Consider the following 20,623-nt stretch of genomic DNA (forward strand, 5'->3'; position numbering starts at 1 on the left):
CAAAATAGCTTTTTTAATGTTAGAATTCACAAGAAAAGAAAATAACTGGAAATAATACACATATAGATGAAGACTTGTATAAATAAACTAACTCACGCTAATATGAATGTATGAAGGATGTCCCTTCCAATTTTATTTTATTATTATTTTTTTTAATTTAACTTCATTGTTTTCTTTAGAAGAGTACTCCCTGCCATATTATCAGCTATGTTTAGGGCGGTTCAAAACTGAACCGATATCGTTAACCGAATCGAATAAATGACTTATTGGATTAGTGGTATCGAATTACCGGAGTAATGGATAGTGAACAGATTGAAATTTTATTATTAATGGCTTAACGGTTTGGGAACGGATTACTCAATTTTCTTATCGGGTAAACCGTTAACCCCTTAAGAATTTTTATATTTAGCATATATTGTAGCATAGTAAAGTTAGGCAAAGTTGTACTAAGATGGATGAAGCTAGTTTTCTTCATGTTTAGGATGCTCATCTAGATTTTGTACAATGCAATGAACTAGAACTATGTTCATTGCACAAATTAGGTGGTATATGTTATGTCTTCCTTATCGGTAGTTCTTGTATGTCCTAGATTGGAAGACGACTCTTCAAAAATACTACTATTAGATTAACAAGACAGACTTTGAATTTGAATCTAATATTAGTCTGAAAGCATTGGCATGTCATCTTACTATGGCCATTTGGTATTTGATTGTTCAAACAGTTTTTATTTAGTTTAGACGATAAACTGCCCGATAATAGTTAATCCGATACTAATCCGCCCATTGTCTTATTGGATAGCTAGCGGATTAATACATTTATAATCTGATTAACCGATAAATCAAATCGTTAAGCGTAATTATCCGCCCGATCCGCCCGATAAGCAACCCTAGCTAAGTTAGCTTTGCTTTAACTTATCGATTTTGATATCAATCACACGTGTAATATTTTGTTGGCTTTTCATCGGTTCAAATTTATTCTATTTTCAAATATAATATTCTTTATACTCTATTGCTATCACTACTATATATATATATATATATATATATATATATATATATATATATATATATATATATATATATATATATATATATATATATATATATATATATATATATATATATATATATATATATATATATATATATATATATATATATATATATATATATATATATATATATATATATATATATATATATATATATATATATACTAAATTCCCTTTTTTTGGGTAATTACTTGAGATAGTTTCTAAAATAAAAAAGAATTTATTCAAGATAATAACTTAAATAACTTGTGCATGTCGAAATAGTTATTGTTTATATATGAACATTATTACACATCATAATACACAAAAATTATTGAAAAAAGGACATATAAGTGCCCGAGGAAGGTTGCAATGCACAATTAAAGCTAAATCCTGAATAAGAATAAACTTTTAAGAATATCTTATTAATAATCACTTATTCATAGAACGAGGTTGTTTTTTGTAGATGGCTCTGGAGGAATTAAACCTATTTCGTGTATACGCTTAGAGCTCACCTCCTCACCCGTACGACTCTCGATAGTAGAAGAGAAAAGGAACGTGCATTATTTACAAATATTAGATCAAGAGGCATGAAAATATTAGCAACATCAATAAAATGGTGTAGAGGGTCGTACGACTCACTTTAGATTTGACATACTACTTCAAACAATTGAAACGGCCATAACAAACATGTCAAAGCATAGTAGTAGTGCTAAATTGATAAGGAAATAAAAGTTAATAATATGGGATGAAGTACACATGACGTGGCGTTAGACGGTCAGAATAATTTACAAGAACTTTAGAGATATAATGGATGTTGATAAATCGTTTGGTGAAAAAATAATAGTTTTTGGAGGTGATTTCCGTCAAGTACTACCAATAGTTTAAAATTCCACAAGAGCAAAGACTATAAATGCTGGCTTGATTAAATCATACTTATGATCTCAAGTGCTAAAGATTCGGCTAATAAGAAATATGAGAGTAAATCTAAATCAAATATTATGTGATTTCTTGATTTATGTCGGAAGCGGAAAAAAGCATATATATTATAAAAGATAATTTAGTCCTTCCTTAAGAATATTTTGTTGTCAAGCCCAATGACTATAGTAGTGGTGAAGATTCCTTAATAAGGAAACTATTTTCATCACTAAATAAAATAGAAAGTTGTGCAAAATACATCAAGGAAAGAACTATCTTAGCTGGCAGAAATAAATATGTTGATCGACTAAATGAGATGTTGCTTACTAAGTTCCTTGATAAAAGCCAACGTTCTCAATTTTGACTCGATGGAAGATAATACCACCAATCACTATCAAGAAGAATACAATACCAAATGGCCTTTCACCATAGATATTCGTTGTGAAGTTCATTATTTTATAGATGTTAAATGAGATAAAAAAGACAAAACGAGCAAAAAATTTGTATATGTTAGTGTCATGTATGCATACAACAAACAAAGCCATATTTGATCTTTCATTGCATACATGCTAGTTTTGAAGAAAAATACACCCATTATACTGAGAAACTTAAATCCGTTAAGTGTCTTATGTAATCGTATAATGATAGTGTATAGAGGTTTTGATAATATTATCACACATTCAAAAATCATGATGAATTGATGTGCTTCCAAGCATGTGTTTATCCCCACAATTCATCTTTCTCCTATCTTCTTAAAATTTATCAAGAAATAATTTTCATCACGCTTGTGTTTTGCAATAATAATACACAAGGTCAAACAATTCAAAATGCTGGATTGTATTTGCTGCAACATGCTTTCTTGCACGAGCAACAATATATTGCACTTTTAAGAAAGTTATCAATATTATCGATAATAAGAGTTTTGGTCATGATGGAGCAACCAATCAGTCATAAGAGAAAAACTACAAAAATATTGTTTATAAAGAAGTCATTGGTAAGATATGATCACGTTGTATATTTCTAAACTATACGTACATAGTAATATTATCTAACTTGACTAAATTGATCAATTTTGCATTCAGATGATATTCTATCAATTTGAATTCAAGTAGTATGCCAAATATTGGTTTTTGAAATTTAAATAATTGTTGCATTTTTACATGTCAATTGCTCTACATATCATTTTTTCTTCATGTATATACATAATTTTTGTGATGAATTAATTTTTTATTCTTTATATTTATTATCGACGAAACCCTTATGCGTCATTATTAGCGTGCATTGCACATTTATAGAAACTAGTCTATATCTATACCTATATTATATTAAAATCACGAAAGTCTTATCAAAATATCGTTCGTCTTTTCTACCTTTCGTAAGTGTATTATATGATAGATATACTTGTAATTGTAATAATTAATTTTTTTTTTATGGGTAAAATCAAAAGCTGTCGTGTGCTTCCTTTTAGGTATAGAATTCTTTAGAATTTACATTGTTTGGGAATCTTGCCTTACTGTTTTTTTTTTTTAATCTTTTTCTTTGGCTTTAATTTGTTTCCTTTAGTTTTAGGATTGCAGGGATATTTTATTTATTTATTTTTTTTGCGTTTGTTTTTTTTCTTTTAGTTTTAGGATTCTTTAGATTCTTGTGTATATATTTTATATGTATGACATTATGAAGAATTTAGGATGTTTAATTTTATTATGTTATAGCAAATTAAATCATTCAAAATTTTATATGTATAAAGCCAATAAATTCTCAAAGTTGGATTGTATTGTTGCACGCAACTATCTGTTGCACTATCAAAAGGGTTCATATGAAGGTTTTATTAATGAAGAAACAATCAAAACGGACAAAAAAACATACGCTAAATACGTCATCCTTAAAAAATATATGTCTTTGTATCTCATGATTTAAATTTAATACAATCTAACTAACTAAATCTAATTGATTATCTACACATCATATGTATCCAATCATTTTAAGTTCAACTCCAGTTCAAACAATCCTCCTTCTTGTGAACCTTTCTCCATTGGGAATCAATAACATTGAAATACGTAGTTATAATCGTAAAGTGATATTCAACCAATAATACATATATTTACCTATTGTTGCCTCATATTCTAGTATTTTTAATCGTCTTTTGAGTGTTAATTATATTACTTTATACTTAATATTATATTTTGACTATGTAGGAATAAAGTGATGTGAAGATGAAGAAATTTGAAGCGAAATTGAATAAAAAGCGGAAGAAATAGAAAGAAAGTTAAAAGAATTAAAAAAAAGGGGACGCCCTTCGGTGTTTGTCCTCCCAAATGAAAGACAAAAAAAGCAAAGGAAATGCATCCCAGGCTAAGAATTAAAGAAGGCAAAAAAAATACATTGTTGCTACCAAACGCACACGCAAGTATACGCGGTCGTACAAGTAATAAAATGATAAGTCGAGTGTCGAACCCACAGAAACTTGCGTTAACTACCCACTAGCTATTATAAAAGTACGAATTTTAAACGCTAAATGTTGAATAACTGAAATATCCCCGAAATATTGACAGACTAAGAATTTACGTGCAACGCACATTTATAGAAACTAGTTATTATAAAAGCACGAATGTTTCACACTAAATATAAAACTAAAATAATTATCCAACACTATCGTCATTTCTAGTATTGCAAAAAGTTTAAGAAATATTTATAAATTACATTACAATAAATATTTATAGGTATAAAATATTTTTAAAAATTATATAAATGTACTATCAGGTTGGTTTAGTTTCGATTTGACTTTTTTTTAGTTAAAATCAAATCAAACCAATTATGGTCAGGTTTTATTTTCCAATACCAAACCAAATCAAACCAAACCACATCGGATTTTTTTTTCCGGTTTGACTCGGATTATCGGTTTGGTGAGTTTTATCGATTTTCTTTGTATACCCCTAATTCTAAATACCAACACTCACTTCTCCTTCAAGTATAATTAGAGGCGAACCCAGGATTTGAGCACAACGAGTGCACCACTATCTTTAATATAGATATATAAGCTGGTAACGACAAAATTTAGCGTGCTAACTCCTTGAAAACTTAATGATTATGAGTCAGCGATCAAAAAGATCTTTTAAAATATCAAAAACTTACTCAAATAAAATCAAGATTAAATATTCGTTAAGCAGTTCAAGCAGAGTCTCAATCGCCATCACTAAATCGACGGAAGTATGCTACTTCGCCGAAGTGATTTTTGAAGGCAGAAGTATTTTGAAGTTTTTCTATTACTCTTTTTTGGGGAAAATTTTGTTGAATTACTTATTTTAATACAAGTCAAGAAAATGTTGATACTTATAAACTTAGTTATCAGGATAAAGAATATAATTGGCTTCTTGCTAATGGAATATTTTATTCCCCTCCCAGTTTCCTTCATGTCTCTTTCTATTATCTTTTTCAACGTTTAGAAAGACGTTTATCAAAGAAGTTATTAAATATTTTGTGTAGACGCCCTAAACAACTAATCGTGGAGAGAATCTTGGTTAGGCTTTTGAGAGAGAAATTTGAAGGGGGAAAAGCTAAACTAAGTTCACTATATATACTAGTGCTAAAATATTTTTGAACTCAGAAAAGATAAAAAAGAGAAAACCAAATTGAGCACTACATAAAAAATTACTAACTACATTGAACTCAAAGAGGAAAAAATCAAATGAAAATGAGCAACACTGCTGGCCTTGAACCCCGGTCCATCTTGAGAGGACAAATACTGTGTTAAACCGGCACAGCCATCCAGCTTTTGTGTTTGAAGGGGCACATCAAAATTATTTAAGGGGTTCTTGATGTATATATAAATATATATATACACGATTTTTGTAGAAACTAACGGGTTCCGGTGACCCCTCTACTGACCATATAGGTCCGCCTCTGAGTATAATTTCTTTTAATTAGTAACATACAATATTTAGCTCTATATCTCCGAAAAATATGGTATGATAATTGGAAATTGGAAATTTCACTATAGTTAACCAAATATTTCGAGTTCAAACCCTGAAATGAAGAACTTCCGCTTTACTCCCTTAATGGAACTACCTCGCACAAATCTAATTCTAAATACCAGATGGTTAAACAAAAAAATTACATCTTTGATGATTCTTGCCTGGAAGTAAGAGGGTGGTGGAGATTTAAGATAAAAGAAGCGTATACTATATGATTAACCAAACACGAACTTGTAGACTCAATGTTACTTCCGAACATTGTCAAGAGGACAAATTAACAGTATATTATATTTGGCTGTCCATACAGTTTTTTTCTTTTCTTTTTGGGGTAAATAAAAAAGGACTGGAGAATTGCTGAAATTGTAATAAGACTGGAGAAAAAAAATAAGGAGGTTCGTTCGCATACTGGCAAAAAAGAACAAAAATTTTGTGACAACATCAGTGACAAGCTTTACAGAACCTTCTAACTGTTAAAATGTTGCGTGTAACAACGTTTTTCAGGACTCATAGAGACATATAGTTTAACCATAGTCAAAGAATTATGAACCAAAAAGAAAATTTTGAGGGAAGGAACAAAAATTGATTGAAGAAAACAGTCAATAGGGAAAATGCAGAAAGATGAAGAAAACACTCATAGGGAACACGCTGAAAGATATTATGAAGCAAAAGAAAAAACAACTCGAATAGTGTTATACGTAACCATGAACCCACCATTGCTTAATCAAGTACTAGTTGATCAGTGCAATGTGCAATAGATACTAGTTGACAATCTGATCAACAAAGTAATGGAGATGAATTATACTGTTTAATATAAACATCAGAGGGACCAGGAACTACATACATTGCTAGTATTTCCTATATAACTAAAAGGATGTCAGAAAGTTTTTCATGCCATCTCCGATGTTCGCAAAAAAAGGGGCAGCCAAAATGTCATTCATGCAATCCTAGTAGCAAAGGCAGCCTGCTGAGGGTTCTTAGTGGTAAAGACCTTCATATTTATGCCAGCCCTACATTATCAAGATTCAAGAAAAGGAATGTCAGTAATCTTCTCTGAGTATATATATCTTTTCTTATCAAGTTAAAATTATATTGATTTCAGAGAGAAATCCCGCATACAAGGTATATACAAAAGGTAGAGCATCTCACAACAAAGCATGCTTCCCCACAAATGGCATCCATTTATCAGCACTAGTTAAATATGACAGAAATGTTCCACTAAATTATACTATCAAAGATTTTTCCAACTCTTCAAATGCTCTCCTTGAAAATGGAGATAAACATAAGAACATTCTTGATCCTATTTAAATATTTCACTCTTACATAACAACATCACTAAGGGGTATTTATAGGTGCCAGAGGGAACCTCTGGACTCACATCTACTAAATACTTTTCTTGGTCACTTTGAAACATAAAAATGCACCTTTATCATACTAAAAGATAATGTACCTGGAAATTGTAAATGTCCCATTGGTAATGCTAATACATAAACCTAAAACTTAATTTCTAGAAAATCAAAATTATATTTCCAACAGAAGCACCTCTGTTACAGTCCATGCCCGCTACTCATTTCCACTCAGAACATGCACCTCAAACCATGCACCAAATAACTTAGAATATTATGTCTAGAATAAGATCCCAAAGTTATGACAAGTCAATTCATTTTTTGAAGATTGCAAGACACAATTCAACCAAGGAGCTTATAAGCTATGGGAAAACAATGCTGGAAATTCCAGCTGAGAAAGCCCAACGAGTGCAACTTGAATTAGAAAATAATTAAATGAAAAGGAGATTCTTTCATATGAATAGAGGACTTCTTATGCTGACTGTCAAACTAAAGCTATATCTTGGAGCATTGAAAAGTTAAGATATGGATGTCTCATACTCCATTTGAGAAAGAGTGCTCATTCGTCGAATATGGTAGGAACGACACCAATTGCGCCTTTCATTGAACATAAGCTTTAGTTCATCAACATTAACATCTATTAGACTAACATCCATACTTGAATATACAAGTATGAAGTTCATAAATGAGGAAATGAGGAATTCTTTTAAAACACTTACCCAAAACAAGAAAAAAAAAAAATCTGAAAACGCAAAAGCTCTGCAATTGACTAGATAAGTAACAGAATTGTTGCAAATCCCTGACAGGACATGGTTCTATTAATTTTCTTTTTTCTTTTGAAGCCTTGGTTCTGTTAATTAGTGCAATCCAGCAATCCAAATGCATTATTTCAGAGAAACTATTGTTTCCTGCTCTTTCTTACACGTACATAATAGTTAGAATGCTTATGGAACCAGATGCCTCAGAGTTCTATAGCATCAGTAAATAAAATTTTTCATATCAGCAGATAGATATAAAACTTCAAGGATCTAGCAATCATAATACTATGTCTATTGACCTAGTTATCTCTTCATAATGAAATCATTGATTAGTGATCTCAACACAACTGATGCTCCAACAAGAAAATACTACAAAAGCTGAAATGTTTTTCTGATCATTTAAATGTTTCTGTTGACAAAAGGGAAGATTTTATGTTTTTAGAAAATAAATGTGGTGAACAGGGAAGTTGAGATCTTCTGGAAACACTCTCGATTTACATGATGCATCTTTGAAACATGCCTACGTCTTTTTCAAACAATGCCCACTATGAAAGACATGAAAGGGAGAAAATAGCTTCAAGTGGGACTTGATTTTTGAAATTGAATTGGAAAACAAGCCAATTCCGTAGACAAAGAAAAGTAAGCACGTTTATTCTAAATAAAGAAAGAAGACATAGAATTATCTGCACAGGCACTTGTATAAAGGTAACACCAAAAAATCTGGGGATACAAAGAGAGTAGTTTTTCCAGATATTCATGATGCTTCAAATGAATAGCTGCAAATATCGTCTCCTCTTACTCACAGGAATTAAAACTGTGAAAACTTTTCAATAACAAAAAGATAAGCACACACAGTTGTGAGACAATAATGACCTAATTGCGGATTTCTTGTTTTCCGTTAATCTTCTCTTAGTTTTACGCTTGCCATTATTGATCCAAATTCAAGCTGAAAAGCTAAAGAGGCCAAGAGAGGAAATATAGTTCTCTTAATCTGTTTTTCTTTTGTTTGATGGTAAGTCCTTCTGCAAGATCAATAGAACTCTTCGGAACCAATGGAATTGAAAGAAGCGAAGTGGAAACCAAGGCAGGGCAAACGCGACACTTCATGGGGAAATAAGAGAATTGCATGCAGTGACAGAAATTCATGTTGTAACTATTTTCACACCATTAAGTTACTACAAGAGCACAATTTATCAGATGGAAGAGAGAAGAAAAACTTGTTAGTTGGGCATAAATGCTTTCCAAAACCACAGCAGCAACTCACAGGCATCTCCACTAATTGCGTAGAATAAAGTAAACAAATCATAGAGTAAGTTCACACAGTAAATGAACCCATCATAGTTTCACAGTTGGTTAAACATATGCACATGATAACAACAAAACAAAGGACAACATCATAAAGAGGGCAAACAACACAAAGCAAGCCATATAGTAACTTAAAATATAGACACAAGTTGATCACCGTACTTTAGGAGGTCTTCGCGTGCTAATTTGTCTTCAGCAGCTTCCTTCTTAACTGGTAGCATCCCTCCAATCAGAACTAGGCTCTCTGAATAGTCAAAAATCACATACGAACCCTTCTTAGCATTCTCAATGCTGAATTTTGCCTTAACTGAACTAGTCACTGGATCAAACAACAACACGCTGTTTTCATTCTCGGCTACAATGTCACCATTCCTCAAACAGCCCAAAATTCTGTCAAAACCAAATGTTATTCCAACATTGCATTTCTTGCTCCAACCATCTTCATCATCCATTACCCAAACATTAACATTATTTTTGTCTGTTTTCTCCCATATTAACATACCAAGAGAATCCTCTAAATTCACAAGATACCCCTCAGTCTCCACTCTTATTCCCGGCATAGGTAACTTGTCAAATACTTTCTTACTCACATCAAAATACACCAACACCTCACGTGACCCATGCGCATCCTCTACTATGGCTCTCCAATAAGGTACCCCTTTAATGATCACATTGCAAATAAGCCCAAGAACACGAAACCCCACCTCATTTTTCATCTTCTTCCAGCTGAAACTCTTAGTCGAACACATTTCCACTTCATCCGGAGGTCTAGTTTCAGCTGGTCGGAAACACAAAAGACTCAAGATCAATAAATCATTCTCTTGAGAATCATAAGCCAACCCTATGGAAACACAAGAGTGAATTCCCATAAGGGGTTTGGTGTTTGAAAGCTTTACCGTCCTATACTTCCTCATAGCTGGGTTCCAAAGAGTAATCATCTCACCCCAAGGTGGCTGAGAAAGGCACACAATGCCATTGCAACAACCTACAACCAACATATCGTGAAAGTAGGAAGGAAAAGGGCTATCCAGTTCCACAACCGATGATGAATCGGGGTGCGGGTCAAATAGTGAGAGGACATGATCAAAGGACTTGAAATGGCGAGTATGTATAAAAATGGGTGAAGTACAGGTGGCACTCTGCAAAGAAGAGGAATGGCGGAAATGGGTGGCTATGAAGTTGGGTTTGGAAATGAGCTTCTGCCATGGCTGGCAAACACACCTGAATCGTAAAAGGGTCTTCACAGGGAGACGAGAAAGGATATTGGAGATGATTTCTCTTGGGAAAATGCAGCTGGATGTTGGGTCTGAAAGTGTATTTTTTGTTTTCTTGGAGCTCCCTTTCCCTTTTCCTTTCTTTTTCCCATTTCCTTTGCCTTTAGAGGGCGGCATTTTAGCTGGGAAGTAGCCGGAGGTTGAAGATGAAGAAAAGCCTTTGTGATCGACACAGAGAACTAGTAAAGAAGAGGGAAAAGGGTTTTAGAGGGTTTTGCTTATAACAAGGCGAAAAAGCATTTGTGGATAATATAAGGACAATTCAAATTAATGATTGCTTAACAACCGAATAATAACGACCTTCTCGTTTTAATTTTTTCTCCTGTTAATTAGATTACTGGCTTTTCACTAGTTATGGATTTTATTCGGTAAAACTTTAACTTAAATTAAATGAATAGTAATTTATTTTGTTAATAAATTTAAGATTGGAAATAGAAAATAATCTTACTAATGCAATTTTGTAGTACTAAATAAAAAATATTATGGTTAAAAATATCAACCAAAATCACTTTTATACTAGCCAAAGAAGAGATTAGGATAAAGGAGCATCTAAAAGTTAGTGCGAACAATATTTGCATTCTTTGTCTCGATTAAATACACGCAGTACATTCTCTTCCCCTGTTTATCTTTTGTATCTGGACTTGCGGACAAGGCAGCAACGTGTCCATTCTCCTAAAAGTGATTTTTAACAACTAAACAAAGCTATAAAAAAACTAAACAAGGCTCCTTAAGGTAGGTTTCTTAAAAAGGATATACTATTTAAAGCACGTAGTGTTTCGTTTGAATTTCTTTCCCTAAAATAGTAGTGCTTGCTCATTTAAAGTTTCGAAAGTGTCCGGCATATATTCTGACAAACCCGTTTGAAAAAAAGATAGTAGGACTTTCCATAAATCAATAACTATCTAAATATTTTTTGTGTTTGGGAAACAAGTATTGGAGTTTACTCAGCAACTAAAAGAGTTCGTAGCATAAGAAAAGAATAAGTTGAAGTAAGGGCAAGAGAAAACGTTGTGGTATCAATTGGCTTTATAATTAAGTAATTAAAATCTCATTAATTTGGTGAAGCAGTAATTACATAACGATGGCTGAAATTAATAATTCTTAGGATAAGGACATTCAGAAATGGCAAACCACATTTCTCTAACTCAATCTTATTACATATTCCAAATCACCCATTAACGCATAAATTCTTGTAATTCTACATGTGTGCGTCCATAAAAAAGGGGAGAAAGAGATATATTCCTAGAGCATAATGCTATTTTCTTTTAGGTCTTCAGCTTAAAACAGAATCAGATTCTCTTGTAAGCAATGTCTAGGAATTAGAATAGACCAACCATGTCTATTGTTCAAAGCATAGGTTCCTTATTGCAAGACCATTTATTTAGCAAAGGTAGCTGTACTTTACCAAGACAAGATAAAACTTACCTCTTTTAGCACAAACTATCAAAATTACGAACACTCCCTCCAATCCTTTTTAATTTGTCGTTTAAGTTTTATGTCCCCTATCTAGAAAATCATTTAATAACATGTATAACTAAGTTGTATTGAAAGGCTTATCCTCTCATTTCTTTCACAGTAGATTTGTACCTTCACTGGAATCCGATGCCATACACAAATATAAAAAAAGAAAAAGTGACAGCCCAAACCCCCTCATGTCCCCCCTTTCTAGGCCTGGGGAGGAGTGTTTCTTCTCTTTTATGAAGACTGGTTTCTCAAATGTTGCCACTCATATTATATGTGCACCTAATTAAGAGACCTTATAAGAAAAAGAAGTGCGCAAATGAACACATATTGGTCCTTCAGAAAAAAATCCATGGAAAGAAACCATTCTTTTCACCACCATCCCAAGGCATTCCATGTATTGGGACCTCAGCATATTTCTTCTCCCGGTTGGAGAGAACTCATCAGCTCCAGTTGGTTAGTTACCATTTTTCCTTGACTTCTTCGTTCCGCTCTGAATTCCTTGTACTACTTATAATGATGTCTTTATTAACTTAATGTGCAGGAAGGATGAAAGCTACAAAAGAATAACGATGGCCTGCTTTGTACAAGCAGTATACTTGCTCGAACTTGACAGGCAAGAAAATAGGAGCACAGAAACTGCTCTTGCACCACAGTGGTTGACACCTTTTAAGTACAAACTAGTTGAAGTCCTTGTAGATGAGAGAGATGGTTCTATATTTGCTGCAGTTTTGGAGTGGGATCAAACAGCAGCATTGGCTGATTTTATACCTGTAAGACCAACTGGTGCACCAAAGGTGGTATTAGCTATCAGAGGAACACTCTTGAGAAACCCCACAATAAGGAGAGATATCGAGGATGATCTACGTTACCTAGCGTGGGAAAGTCTCAAAGGATCCTTCAGGTTTGACAGGGTTTTAACGGATATAAAATCAATCATCAATATTCAAGGAAGCAAGAATGTGGCCATCACAGGGCACTCGTTAGGAGCTGGCTTTGCTCTCGAGGTATAGAAGGCGTTAGCTGCAGATGGAACTTATATAGAGGCACATCTTTTCAATCCACCATCTGTTTCATTGGCCATGAGTTTGAGAATCTTGGGTGGGAAAGCTGGATTTGTATGGAAAAGGTTCAAATCAATGCTTCCTTCTAACTCACAGAATCTAGGCAAGAGTGCTGATGAGGCTGCAGCTGAAGTTACAGAATCAAGAATCACTTCAGAACTTAAGCAAATGCTGCCAATGCCTCATTTGTATGTTAATACAGGTGACTACATCTGCTACTACTATAATTATCCAGATGGAGGACAAAACAGTATTTTCCATAGTAATAAGGAGAAAGAAGCAAAACTTAGAAATGGACAAACCGGAGTAAAGCTTTTTGTGGTGTCAAAAGGAAAGCAGAGGTTTCTTGAGGCACATAGGCTGCAGCAATGGTGGTCTGATGACTTGGAATTCCAAATGGCTCTCAATAATAGCATGCTGATAAGTAGGCAGCTCAACTCCTTGTACACCATTAATTCAAGCTCCTAAACAAACTCAAGGCTAGAGTCTTTCAAAGGAATTCTCAGCCCTTGACAGTTTTTCTTCAAATTATCTTCCAAAAGTGGATAGAGAACAACAAATGTATTTCTACCATTAGGTTCAGAGTTATATTGGCATGTGTACTTGCATTTGGACTGGTAAAGACTGAATGTTAAACACAAGATTGTAAGGCTTGAGATTCTGCATTGACTTATATGAATGAATTGATTAACCTCCTATACATTTTGACTTGCTAAACCAAATTTGAAAACTTGCATAGTTGCATATAAACTTCAGAAAATTTAACACCAGGTGTCTTTTTTTGATAAGTACATGATGGGGCCAAACATATTTTGCAGTGATTCACCAAATGACATTGGTGCTAATTAAGCAGGGGAAAAAATAGATGTTTTGTACATTAAACTACTAAGCAAGTATTTGTAAAAAGAAATGACGGAGAAATACAATGTCAAGGCAAAAGCAGGTTAAGACATGCACAGAACAATCAATCTGATTCAGCAATCTGTTTGGCCTGTCAAGAGCACTACTTGTTGGCCGTTGCGGTTATTTTAACATAATGTGGGAGTTTCTGTATTAAAGTTTAGGTAAATTCATCTTTCACTTCAGCAGAACAAGCTAGCAGACCTCAGCTACTTGAGGCTTTCTCTACCATTGAATATTTTTCTAGGAAATAATTTTTAACTATTCCAGAACCTAAAGAAAATAGAGAATATAAAAAAGTAAATTCACTCTGAACTTCAATTGATCCTTATTTCCTCTTAAACGTTTTCGAAGAGATGTACTACAAGATTTCCCTCTCTGTCTTCTTGACCATATTGACGTTATTTCTCAATCTAATTGACGTACGATAAACTCAACAAATCAAAGCCTAGATAGAGCACCAATAATTACTCAATTTGCAACAATACTTAAATCCTTGCCTCTCTTTTGTGTTTACAAAAAATCATGAAACGCCTTGTTTCATAATTTCCAAAAGAAAGAAGAAGAAAAAAGGTAACTAATTTTTCTTTAAATTCACTGTATACAAACAATCCCACGAAGGCGATAAGTTGACTGAAACTAACGGGAGTCCGATAGAGATATCCTATAACTCCAAAAACATTGAGAAAATAGCAGAAACAAATAAGTACTCCCTCCGTTTCAATTTAAATGAGGTATTTTGACTCGACAAGGAGTTTAAGAAAAAATAATAAGACTTTTGAAATTTGTGGTCTTAAAAGTTTAAGGGGTAAAAACTTTGTGGGGCCATGACATTTGTGTGGTTATAAAAGTTTCTCATTAAGGGTAAAATGGATAAAATGAAGAGTTTAAAGTTGAATTATTTTCAAATTTAGAAATGTGTTATTTATTTTGGAACATACTAAAACGGAAAGTACCTCATGTAATTTGAAACGGAGGGAATAGTAAACAACACGCTACTTCCAAAATAAACTGGTCAGGGGTATATTAGAAAAGATCACTCAATTCCTTGTGATCTTGAGTCTTTTGTGTTTCCGACCAGCTGAAACTAGACCTCCGGATGAAGTGGAAATGTGTTCGACTAAGAGTTTCAGCTGGAAGAAGATGAAAAATGAGGTGGGGTTTCGTGTTCTTGGGCTTATTTGCAATGTGATCAATAAGTGATTTTTAACAACTAAACAAAGCTATAAAAAAACTAAACAAGGCTCCTTAAGGTAGGTTTCTTAAAAAGGATATACTATTTAAAGCACGTAGTGTTTCGTTTGAATTTCTTTCCCTAAAATAGTAGTGCTTGCTCATTTAAAGTTTCGAAAGTGTCCGGCATATATTCTGACAAACCCGTTTGAAAAAAAGATAGTAGGACTTTCCATAAATCAATAACTATCTAAATATTTTTTGTGTTTGGGAAACAAGTATTGGAGTTTACTCAGCAACTAAAAGAGTTCGTAGCATAAGAAAAGAATAAGTTGAAGTAAGGGCAAGAGAAAACGTTGTGGTATCAATTGGCTTTATAATTAAGTAATTAAAATCTCATTAATTTGGTGAAGCAGTAATTACATAACGATGGCTGAAATTAATAATTCTTAGGATAAGGACATTCAGAAATGGCAAACCACATTTCTCTAACTCAATCTTATTACATATTCCAAATCACCCATTAACGCATAAATTCTTGTAATTCTACATGTGTGCGTCCATAAAAAAGGGGAGAAAGAGATATATTCCTAGAGCATAATGCTATTTTCTTTTAGGTCTTCAGCTTAAAACAGAATCAGATTCTCTGATTAAGACACTACTTGTTGGCCGTTGCGGTTATTTTAACATAATGTGGGAGTTTCTGTATTAAAGTTTAGGTAAATTCATCTTTCACTTCAGCAGAACAAGCTAGCAGACCTCAGCTACTTGAGGCTTTCTCTACCATTGAATATTTTTCTAGGAAATAATTTTTAACTATTCCAGAACCTAAAGAAAATAGAGAATATAAAAAAGTAAATTCACTCTGAACTTCAATTGATCCTTATTTCCTCTTAAACGTTTTCGAAGAGATGTACTACAAGATTTCCCTCTCTGTCTTCTTGACCATATTGACGTTATTTCTCAATCTAATTGACGTACGATAAACTCAACAAATCAAAGCCTAGATAGAGCACCAATAATTACTCAATTTGCAACAATACTTAAATCCTTGCCTCTCTTTTGTGTTTACAAAAAATCATGAAACGCCTTGTTTCATAATTTCCAAAAGAAAGAAGAAGAAAAAAGGTAACTAATTTTTCTTTAAATTCACTGTATACAAACAATCCCACGAAGGCGATAAGTTGACTGAAACTAACGGGAGTCCGATAGAGATATCCTATAACTCCAAAAACATTGAGAAAATAGCAGAAACAAATAAGTACTCCCTCCGTTTCAATTTAAATGAGGTATTTTGACTCGACAAGGAGTTTAAGAAAAAATAATAAGACTTTTGAAATTTGTGGTCTTAAAAGTTTAAGGGGTAAAAACTTTGTGGGGCCATGACATTTGTGTGGTTATAAAAGTTTCTCATTAAGGGTAAAATGGATAAAATGAAGAGTTTAAAGTTGAATTATTTTCAAATTTAGAAATGTGTTATTTATTTTGGAACATACTAAAACGGAAAGTACCTCATGTAATTTGAAACGGAGGGAATAGTAAACAACACGCTACTTCCAAAATAAACTGGTCAGGGGTATATTAGAAAAGATCACTCAATTCCTTCATTTCAAATGCAATGTATACCAAAATAATAGAGTTATTTCTTACTTATATGCAGAAGGTAGTGATTAATAACCTGGACAAGTTTCTCCAATCCTAGAAATACTTTTAAAAAAAAAAAAAATAATATTACTTTTTTTTTTTAAAGCTGAGGTATTTGGCCAAGTTTTTAGAAGAAAAAAAAATTATTTTTGAGGAGAAGCAGAAACAATTTTGAAAAAACAGAAAAAAATAACTTCTCGCCAAAAATATTTTTAAGAAAATACACATTTCGAAATGAGCTGATCTTTGAAACTTGACCAAACACACTATAAATAAGCAAAAGGGTTGATCACTATCCTTGTCATGGCCCAAGCTTAGCCTCTCGAAGCGAACACATTTAAGATTCAATATCACAAAACTCTGCCCAATCAGATAAATCAAAATTCCATGCAAACTTAAATTTTCACAAAACTTTGAACGCCCAAACGTTTAAGAAGAATTTTAGAAAGGAAAACCGTATTCAAATAATACTGGAATATATTTATTTAAAGAAACTTTGTGGTGTTCTTAAAATTACTTTTAGAAAGGAAAAAAAGATATCCAACCTACGTCTTATAATATAAGAAAATTCCAAAATTGGTGCCCAATATGGACGACTTGCCGTACGTGTCCTTAATTCTGAACACAAAAGACATTTTGGTGGAACAAAATGCAGAGTACTACTTTTCCTCAAATGGAGACAAAGATTGCAGATATTGCATTAATTTAGGCACTTTCCACTATTACATTGTTAAACAAACATTAAATATCCCAATATAATCTAAAGATGTGTTCTTGATTTTTGTTAAACCCCTCAAAACCCTACCTTTCCCCTCTTCTTTGTCAAAACCATTCATCGTTTTCAACCTCCGGATCGGACTTCCCAGCTAAGATGGCGCCAGCTAAAGGCAAAGGAAATGGGAAGAAGAAAGGGAAATGGAATTCTAAGAAAACAAAGAGCAGAGCTCCAGACCCAACATGCAACTGCATTTTCCCAAGAGAAATCATCTCTAATATCCTTTCCCGTCTCCCTGTGAAGTGCCTTTTACGACTCAGGTGCGTTTGCAAGCCATGGCGGAACCTCATTTCTAAACCCTGTTGAGGTTTTTTGTTATTTAAGATGAAATAGTCTTAAAATGAGGGTGAATGGGAAATGAAGGAAAAAATAAAATTTTTGAGTAAAATTTTAAGTTTCCCCCTCTTGACAATGAGACAATGTCCCATATTGAAAGAGTAAAAGATTTTTATTGGGTATATATATAATTGCTCTTACAGAAATAGTAAGATTTTTGTTGGGCATACTGCGTATGTGAACAAATCTCAAACAAGAATTTTCAGCTTGCGAGATCGATTGGCTCGCCTCACTATGAGACTCTCGTCCGGTCACCGATTATCTTCATCAAATTCGATCGATCTGTGATGAACTTGCAACTGCTAGTGCCCCTGTATCAAACGCCGAACTCATCATTAAAATACTCAGTGGACTCGGATATGAATTTCGCGAACTCTCTGCTTCCATTCGCGCTCGAGATTCTACAATTTCCTTATGAAGAGAATTATGAAAAGCTTCTAGATCATGAATTTTTCCTAAAGCACGAGGAAGACAAGAAGCCGCTGTCAACACCTATTATCGTTGCAATAGCACAAAAGACTACACCAACTCCTCCTCGTCAGGGTAATAATCCTAACTCCAGCAATCATCGTCTAGGTCCGAAAGCACCTGCCAACAATCAGCAATGGCAAGCACAACCATGGCGCCCACGAAGAAACAACTAGCAACATCTCTTTGACAAAAACCCTCGCTGCCAACTATGTGATCGTGTAGGTCATTTTGCTAGAGTATATAGATCGTAGTCACATGATCATCTGCAAGCTCGAGCAAACTTTGCTGCTCGTTTTTCTCCTCAACAGACCCCGTGGATTGTGGATAGTGGAGCCACTCATCATATTGCATCTGATACTCAAAACCTAACCACTATACATGATTACCACGGAACCAAATAGATAACTATGGGCAATGGTAACGCCATACCAATATCCTATACCGGTAACGCTAACATAAGTGCTTCAAATCATAATTTCAAACTTCTCAATACCTTATGCTCTCCTATCATAAAAAGTAACCTTATTCATGTTTCTAAGTTTTGTTGTGATATTCATTCATCTATTGAATTCTTTCCTTTTCATTATCTTGTAAAGGATCTGAGTACGGGAGCATCTCTAGTTCGCGGGCAGATTAAAGATGGGTTGTACGAGTGGCCACCGGGTTGTGCATATCGTCCTCCTCAATGCAATGTGGTTGTTCCAATTCACCTGTGGCATCGGCGTTTAGGTCATCCTAGTCGTCGCGTTTTCAATACTATTCTTAATAATATTTCCCTTCCTGTTTCAGATCCTAAAGCTAGTTCCATTTGTAATTCCCGTTATTCAAATAAAATGCACAAGTTGACTTTTTTCGAAAATTCATTGCAAAGTAATAAGCCACTGCAAATCCTGTATAGTGATCCGGTTTTGTCAATTGATAAAAGAAGATATTATGTGTTATTTGTTGACCAATTTTCAAAATACATATGGTTGTTCACATTGAAATAAAAAAATGAAACGCTTGAAGTTTTTCAAACTTTGCATCCATTGCTTGAACGCAAATTCAACACCAAAATTCAATCTCTTTACACTGATGGTGGTGGTGAATTTCAAAGTTTACAGTCCTATCTCAAAACACATGGCATAGAACACTTAGTGTCACCCCCATATACTCCTCAAAGAGTTGCTTTAGTCGAAAGACGACACCGGCATGTTATTGAAACTGCTAGAACCTTAATGCACAAAGCATCTTTACCCTCATGCTTTTGGAGTTTTGCCTGTCAACAAGTTGTTTATCTTATAAACAGGCTCACTACACCCAATCTTCAGCATAAGAGCCCCTTTGAAATTTGAATTCAAACTATGCCCAAGTATGACTCCATTAAAGTATTTGGATGCTTGTGCTATCCATGGCTCAAACCATATGTCAAAAATAAATTAGAGCCCCGTTCGTCACCATGTGTTTATTTAGGATTTTCAAATAAACATTACTGCCATCAATGTTTTGATCCTTTAACTTTCAAAATTTATTTATCACGTGATGTCTTATTTCTGAAAAATCAATTCCCATTTGAAAATATTATTTCCCATTTGAAAATTACACTAAATAAAAATGTATCTTGGGAGATTTGTTCAAGTGAACAACCACAAATGGTTAATACTTTGAGTTCAAATGTCTATTATGAGCTTCCTACTCATAATGTACAACAGTCTGGACACTCATTCACTCGTCTCTTCTGCCCCAACAGGTGCCACCATCTCAGGTAATTCGGTTTCTTGCTTATCTAGCACTTCCTCTCCTTCTCCAACATCTCTGCTGCCCCCTCCTCTTGCCACACTAAACTCAGTTGCCAGCCATGATTCCTCTCAACTAAATCGTTCTGCCTCACCAGTTCAACATTCTCCCCATTTAAACGCTCAGCCTCAATCCACAATAATCACTTACCAACGCCGAAATAAGTCCACTGGACCATTGACCCAGAACCCTATGATACAACCTTCTTCCTCGTCACTTGTCTGACCTTCCATCGCCTCACAACCTTCCCTTATTGCCTCTGATTCTACAGTGACATCCACTCATCATATGATTACTCGGTCTAAGACCAACAACCTTAAGCCTAAACAATTTCACAATGTTATTCAAACCACTTCCTCTATACGTAGAACCTTTAAGCAAGCTCAACAAGTCTTACACTGGCATGAAGCTATGAAAAAGAATT

At 33.8% G+C, this 20,623-nt stretch overlaps 1 protein-coding gene and 1 pseudogene across 1 annotated transcript; one reads left to right on the plus strand and one right to left on the minus strand.

Annotated features, from left to right (window-relative positions):
• Nucleotides 1–6,550: 6,550 nt before the first annotated feature.
• On the minus strand, nucleotides 6,551–10,841 carry LOC107828803 (putative F-box protein At1g32420). Its single transcript, XM_016656178.2, has 2 exons — nucleotides 9,488–10,841; nucleotides 6,551–6,926 (listed from the first exon to the last, which is right to left on the minus strand). Exons 1-2 carry the CDS (start codon nucleotides 10,714–10,716, stop codon nucleotides 6,854–6,856), a joined length of 1,302 nt encoding a protein of 433 aa, XP_016511664.1. The 5' UTR covers nucleotides 10,717–10,841; the 3' UTR covers nucleotides 6,551–6,853.
• Nucleotides 10,842–12,040: 1,199 nt separating this feature from the next.
• Nucleotides 12,041–13,820, plus strand: LOC107828804 (GDSL esterase/lipase At4g10955-like; annotated as a pseudogene).
• The last annotated feature ends 6,803 nt before the right edge of the window (nucleotides 13,821–20,623 follow it).

The sequence above is a fragment of the Nicotiana tabacum genome, chromosome 17 (assembly GCF_000715075.1).
Source record: "Nicotiana tabacum cultivar K326 chromosome 17, ASM71507v2, whole genome shotgun sequence".
NCBI lineage: Eukaryota > Viridiplantae > Streptophyta > Magnoliopsida > Solanales > Solanaceae > Nicotiana > Nicotiana tabacum.